The sequence below is a fragment of the Hemitrygon akajei genome, chromosome 3 (genome assembly GCF_048418815.1).
Source record: "Hemitrygon akajei chromosome 3, sHemAka1.3, whole genome shotgun sequence".
Lineage (NCBI taxonomy): Eukaryota > Metazoa > Chordata > Chondrichthyes > Myliobatiformes > Dasyatidae > Hemitrygon > Hemitrygon akajei.
In genome coordinates, this window is record NC_133126.1 from 80,103,089 (window position 1) to 80,110,125 (window position 7,037).

Here is a 7,037-nt window from a genome sequence, read left to right on the forward strand (position 1 = left end):
TCTCTCTTCCTCTCTCTCTTCCTCTCTCTCTTCCTCTGTCCATTTTGGGAAATTGTATTTTGGGGACAAATACTCTTAGGGTGGAATTTACCACTGGAATCTTGTTTTGGCCATATATACATCTAGACAATGTTGTTTTCAGCCTAGATAGCTGGTCAGTTAGCAGATACCCACACTATGATTATTTCTGTTTGCTCTCCTTTCTTGAGCCAATACACTGGCAAGGTCCTTTGTATGTTTCCATTTTGCTTTTGGGCACCTATAAACATGGAAATCAATTACCTAGTGTAGCAATTCTTTCCTCTCAAGTGAATTGAAACTAACAGCAAATCAAACCTTTTTGTTCAATTGGAGTTCTCAACTATAGTTATTGCAGCCTTTGAACATGTATTCATTTTCTAGGGTGCATTAATCAATAGGCAGTATTAGTGGAGTGGCTGACTGCCAGGGTTCTTTGTTTTAGTCACTTGGTGCTTGTGAGTAAGACAAAGTAATGGTGCATACAAAGGCAATGATAACATTGAATGAATAAATTTAAATATATGAGGTAACCAGAATTGTGCCAATGATGACTTCTGTTCACTAATGTTGCCAGAATTATTTTAATGTGAAAATTGGATTTTCTTGTATTGTTTTCATATGGAATATGTGTAATTAAAACATGCACCTGTTTTGATTGGATAATTCAATTGTCAGTAGGCATTTTTTTTTATTAAAAGCTTTTCCTTGTTGAGGGGAGGGAAGGTGTGGAGAGCAGGTATTTTTGCTGTGGAACTGTTAGTGGCGAATGTTACAAAGAATGAAAATTGGAAATTTGTACCCCACTTCCAAGCAATCGAAAAGGCATCTTTATTGCAGGAGAAACAATTAAAAGAAGATTGTAATTGGAACTCTTAAAAACAATCTGCCAGCGTTCAGTAAGCTTATCTAATGAGTGACTTCCTAAATTGCTAAAACATTTTGATGTGAAAAGAGATTCTACATACATGTTGATAATGGGAGTACTTCATGTTTTAAAATTCTGACATTCTGTGCTTCCTTGTCACAAAACATACAATTGTAACACATTTCTTGGTTGTCATTATAATATTGGTCACATTTTTAATGGGCATTGCATATATAAGGTTTGACGGTGTTGCTTCATGACATTATAGTTATTTGTTTTGACACGGGAGAATATTCAGCTCACTTGTTCCGTGGTGACTTCTGGTAGGTCAAACCTGTCAGACCCATTCTTTTTATTTCCCTGTACTCTCCATTTCTGGTGCCCCTCAACTCCCCTTTGTATCATTTACAGTTGCTGATTAATCTGCATCACTTCAGAGGTGGGATGGAACTTGGGGGCATGCTGGTGATAAGTGGAATACACCTAGCCAAAGTAAGAATATGTACATTTCATGCAGATGGTGACAGGCCAGGTTCAAATCCAGTTTCTTAGAGCTGTGAAACAACATGTTAAATGGTGTGATACTCCTGAGATTCTCGACAGTACATAGTGGGAAAACACCTAAATACCACTTTTTTCTGAAAAGTAGAGTTCAGATAGTGATCTTTCAAGATTGTACAAGTTTTAACCAATGTCCTATTGAACATTGGGCAGTACATCTTAAATCCTAAATGGATTGTTTAGAATCATAGAGAAACACAGGTCCTACAGCCCAAAAAGTCCACTGCAACCACAGTGCCCACCTATTTCATCCCAATGTCCTGTGTCTGGCCCCGCATGTACCTATCCAAGTGGGAAGGCAGTATTGTTTTCTTCCATTGTTGTTCATGTGAAAGTTCTTCCAATGATACAAACATTAAAAAGGATATTCAGTCTTCTGTGCAGCATTCCAGTGGATTCTTAATGCTATCAGTTGCTTTGAGTCACCTCATTAGATCTAATGTCAAGTAGAATTTTTAATGGCACTAATAGGTCTAATGGCACTAAATTGAACAGGGTAAAAATCCTGCCGCTGCCTGTAATGAGTTTGTACGTTCTCTCCGTGACAGTGTGGGTTTCCTCTAGGTGTTCTGCTTTCCTCCCACAGTCCAAAGACATACCTGTTGGTAGGTTAATTGATCTCTGTAAATTGTCCCATGATTAGGTTCGGATTAACTCGGACTCTAAGGGCCTATTCTGCGCTGTATCTCAATAAATAAATAAGGCTCTCTGGCGTGTTCTTGCTAGCCTATTTAAACAACGAAACAACATTAGACACCTACCAACCTTTGGGAGCTTCACCACTGGCTAACAACAAAATAAAGTTCAACTTCATTATCGAAGTATATATCTGTCACAATATACTACCCTGAGATTCATTTTCTTGCAGGCATTCACAGTACAATAAAACAATAGAATCAATGAAAAAACACACACAGCAAAGACAAACAACCAATGTACAAAAGACAAACTGAAAATAGAGAACAAAAATATAATAATAGTAAATAAATAATCAATAAATATCCAGAACATGAGTTGTCAAGTCCTTGAAAGTGAGTTTATACATTGTGGAATCAGTTCTCCGTTGGGTTGAGTGAAGTTATCCACTCTGGTTCAAGAGCCCGATGATTATGGAGAAATAACTGTTCCTGAACCTGGCAGTGCGGGACATGAGGCTCCTGCACCTCTTTCCCGATGGCAGCATCAAAAAGAGAGCATAGCCGGCTGACGGATGCTACTTTCCTGCAACAGTGCTCCTTGCAGATGTGCTCAATGGATGGGAGAGCTTAACCTGTGATGAGCTGGGCTGTATCCACCACTTTTTGTAGGTCTTTCCATTCAATGGCATTGGTGTTTCCATACCAGGCTGAGGCAATTAGTCAACGTTTTAGATGACGTGCCAAATCTTCGCAAGCTTCTAAGAAAATGGAGATGTTGCTGTGTCTTCTTTGTAACGTCAGTTACGTACTGGACCCAGATCAGATCCTCTGAAAGGATAAGGTTGAGGAATTTAAAATAGTTGATCCTCTCCACCTCTGATCCCCTGATGAGGACACTGGATTCCTCCTCCTGTAGTCAATAATCAGCTCTCTGGTTTTGCTAACATCGAGTGAGAGTACCAAGTCACTCTTTCAGCAGGAGATGATATGCTCCATCACCAATCTCTCAAAGCACTTCACCACTGTGGATGTAAGTGCTACTGAATGATACAAACATTCGGGTTTGAGGTGGGTTACCACATTCTTCTTGGACACTGGTGTAATTGAAGCAGTGGGTACTACAGACTGCAGAAGAGAGAGGTTAAAGATATCAGTGAACACTCCAGCTAGCTGATTAGCACAGGTTTTCAGTAGTGGGGACAGTTACCCTGTTCCGGCCAGATGCTTTCCATGGGTTTGGTAAGAGCAAATAGATCCACATGGGAATCCACAATTTCTTCTTTAGCCCCCGCAAAATCTGAGATTACCTTGGTCCGGCCCTGGTGATTTATCAACTCTAATGCACTATTAGACTACAAATCTCTCTTCCCTAGTATTATGAGTGTTCTCTGAAACATCTTCACTTGTTCCCCTTATCTCTTATGCAATCATGATCTTTCTCATTATGCCCTGTTGATAACTAAAGAGATATACTCTCTTTTAATATGGCTATAGTAACTCTTGGGATTTGCCTGCTAGATCCACCTCATGCCCTCTCTTTGCTTGCAGTTCCCGCTGCTGTGCCGTCAATGTAAAGAGGGGTGTGAGATGTCCAGAAGTCAATGACCATCTCCTTGGTCTTGTTGATATTGAGGAAGAAGGTATTTGCCAGGCACCAGGCCTTGAGTTCTTCTACCTCATCTCTGTAGGCTGTCTCATTGTTGATGAGCCCCACAACTGTAAGGCCATCAGCAAACTTGACAATGTGCGTGGACTATACTGGCTAGGACCACAATTATTGCTCAAGCTAACTCAGCTGTATAGTATTCCTCTTTTTCACTGACCACTACTAGATCATTAACCAACAATTTTTGACAATCGAGTGTACAACCTTCAATATCTGCCCCACCCCATGTTGTTACAGCCTAGACACTGGGATCTACCTGTCTTTTTGATGCGCTAAACCATTGTTTGAGTTAGTGGTAACGTTGATTTGGGACCTTGCAAAACCGTGAAATAGGTCAGAAAAGATGTTGCATGCATCACTCAGGCAGTCTATGATAGCTTCCTGCTAAAGCACATTAATATGGATTACAGCTTCTGAAAATTTGCTGTGCAGCAAACTGATAAGGCTCTAGCCCTTAAAGACACGGTCAATATGTCAGCATGACAGTAGGGTACAGAGGAGAGAAAATGACTGAGTCACTTCTCTTCCGTGAGTTAACTGCTAGCTCAATATATATATTAGGTACAGAAGGTACTGGATAGATAGATAGATAGATAGATAGATACTTTATTCATCCCCATGGGGAAATTCAACATTTTTTCCAATGTCCCATACACTTGTTGTAGCAAAAACTCATTACATACAATACTTAACTCAGTAATAATATGATATGCATCTAAATCACTAACTCAAAAAGCATTAATAATAGCTTTAAAAAAAAAGTTCTTAAGTCCTGGCAGTTGAATTGTAAAGCCTAATGGCATTGGGGAGTATTGACCTCTTCATCCTGTCTGAGGAGCATTGCATCGACAGTAACCTGTCGCTGAAACTGCTTCTCTGTCTCTGGATGGTGCTATGTAGAGGATGTTCAGGGTTTTCCATAATTGACCGTAGCCTACTCAGCGCCCTTCGCTCAGCTACCGATGTTAAACTCTCCAGTACTTTGCCCACGACAGAGCCCGCCTTCCTTATCAGCTTATTAAGACGTGAGGCGTCCTTCTTCTTAATGCTTCCTCCCCAACACGCCACCACAAAGAAGAGGGCGCTCTCAACAACTGACCTATAGAACATCTTCAGCATCTCACTGCAGACATTGAATGACGCCAACCACCGTGTACATTTGTGGTCTGCTGCTGTTCCACCACATCCACTTCGATGTGTTGTACGTTCAACTATGCCCTTCTGCACACCCCTGTCAAAGTGTGGTTATTTGAATTATTATCACCTTCCTGTCAGCTTGAACATTTCTAGCCATTCTCCTCTGACCTTGCTCATTAACAAGGTGTTTTTGCCCACAGAATTGCTGCTCATTGTATGTTTTTTTGGGTTTCCACACCATTTCTTGTAAACTCTAGAGATTTTTTTTGTGTGTAAAAATCACAGGAGATTTGCAGATATTCTGAGATACTCAAACCACCCAGTCTGATACCAACAATCATTCCATGGTCATAGTCACTTCAACCACATTGCATCCCCATTCTGATGTTTGGTCTGAACGACAAATGAAACTCTTGACCATTTTTGCATGCTTTTATACACTGAGTTGCTGCCACTTGATTGACTGATTAAATAATTGCATTAATGAGCAGGTTTACATGTGTACCTAATGAAACACCCAAGTGTAGGAAATACTTGATGGATAAAAACCAGTCCAGCCCAGCAGTATCTGTAGAGGATACTAAGGTTTCAGTTCAAATCCCTGCAACAGGATTTCATGGGTTTAAAGATACAACTTCAGCAGCACTGAAATACTGTTAATGGAATGCATTAATTTAATGGTACAATGAAGATAAAGAGAGACACGCACCCATTACATTTATATTTCTGTTTATATTTTTATGAAAAACATTCTGTTTTTGGAATTAAAAGGCACACTGCTACTTGAGCTTCAGAATTTTCCGTCCCGCCAGGTGCTGCAGGAAACAGAGGCTATAGTGGATCTGCAACAGATCGCAGAGTTTGGACCAGAAATGTCCAGACAACGGCCCAGACAAGAGGCCGAGCCCCGGGTCGAGGTCCGCCAGCGGCAGGTCCAGTAGTTTCAGAACCACAAAGCCGAAGCAGGAAGCCACAGCTAGCAGCAGGTACCGGTGGGAAACCGCGTCGCCCAGGCGACGCTGCGCCGCTAGCCCGGCCCGCACGGCAGTGGCGATGTGACAGCCAAGGGCTACCTCGAAGCCGCGGCGGTGGAGCAGCGCCAGACCGTAGCTGGCGATCGACGCCGCCTCCACTGCCAGCGCGCTGGAGAGGCAGCGGCTCTTCCCGTCCTCCTGCCCCTCCAGCAGGTACGCCACCCACACCGACACCCAGGCGAAGATGGGCAGCGTGAGCCACTGGTCGAGCACGGCTGGGCGCTGGGACTGCGAAGCGATGCGGGCCCACTGCACCGGCCCGTAGGCCAGCACCATCCAGGCGAACGCGTCCTTGTGGTAGCAGTCACCGCCCGCAGCCTCCCGCCGCAGCCAGTGGGCCCCCAGCGCCACGTAGCCCAGGTTGACCAGCGAGTTGGCCGGCATGGCCAGATAGCGCGGCAGCCAGGCCAAGGGCCGCTCGGCGTAATGCTCGTACCCCAGCTCGGTCCACACGCCGTCCATGGCGCCGCTGCAGGTGACGGCGATGCAGAGGCCGAAGAGCAGCAGGACGTGCAGGAAGGCGCTCTGCTCCGGCGCCCACATCCTTTGACTCTACTTCCCTACAGCCTGGGCTTGGAGGCTGCGATCGGTGCTCAGTGTCAGTCTCTCTCCTCCGCACACCCGGAACAGCAACTTCCTGCTATGTCGGAATCTTGCCGAGGTGGCGAACTTTAGTTTCAGGCATCTACAGTATTTGTTTGTAGATAGTTACAACACTTACAGCCGCGCCGTCCAGCAACCCTCGATTTAATCCTAATCACGGGACAGTTTACAATGGCCAATTACATTCTTTGGACTGTGGGAGGAAACAGAAGACACTGACCTGTGGCTCATGGAGTTGTACAGCACAGAAACAGGCTCCTCTGTTTCTGTTTCCTCTATGCTGACCATCTGGAGATGCACGAGACTGCAAATATTGGAATTTGGAGCAAAACAAAAGACAAGGTGCTGAAGGAACGCAGCAGGTCAGATAGCATCAACGGAACGAAATGGACAGTCATCATTTCAGGTCTACATGCTGCATTTGGACTGCCAGATGAAGGGTCTACAGCCAAAACTTAGATGCGACTTGGCTTATTTTAGCTCCAGATCCCTATCTACACTGATCCCACTTG

At 43.8% G+C, this 7,037-nt stretch overlaps 1 protein-coding gene across 1 annotated transcript; it reads right to left on the bottom strand.

Annotated features, from left to right (window-relative positions):
* Positions 1-5,600: 5,600 nt before the first annotated feature.
* Positions 5,601-6,830, bottom strand: tmem187 (transmembrane protein 187). Its single transcript, XM_073040214.1, has one exon. The coding sequence runs from the start codon at positions 6,463-6,465 to the stop codon at positions 5,668-5,670; it is 798 nt and encodes a 265-aa protein (XP_072896315.1). The 5' UTR covers positions 6,466-6,830; the 3' UTR covers positions 5,601-5,667.
* Positions 6,831-7,037: the final 207 nt, after the last annotated feature.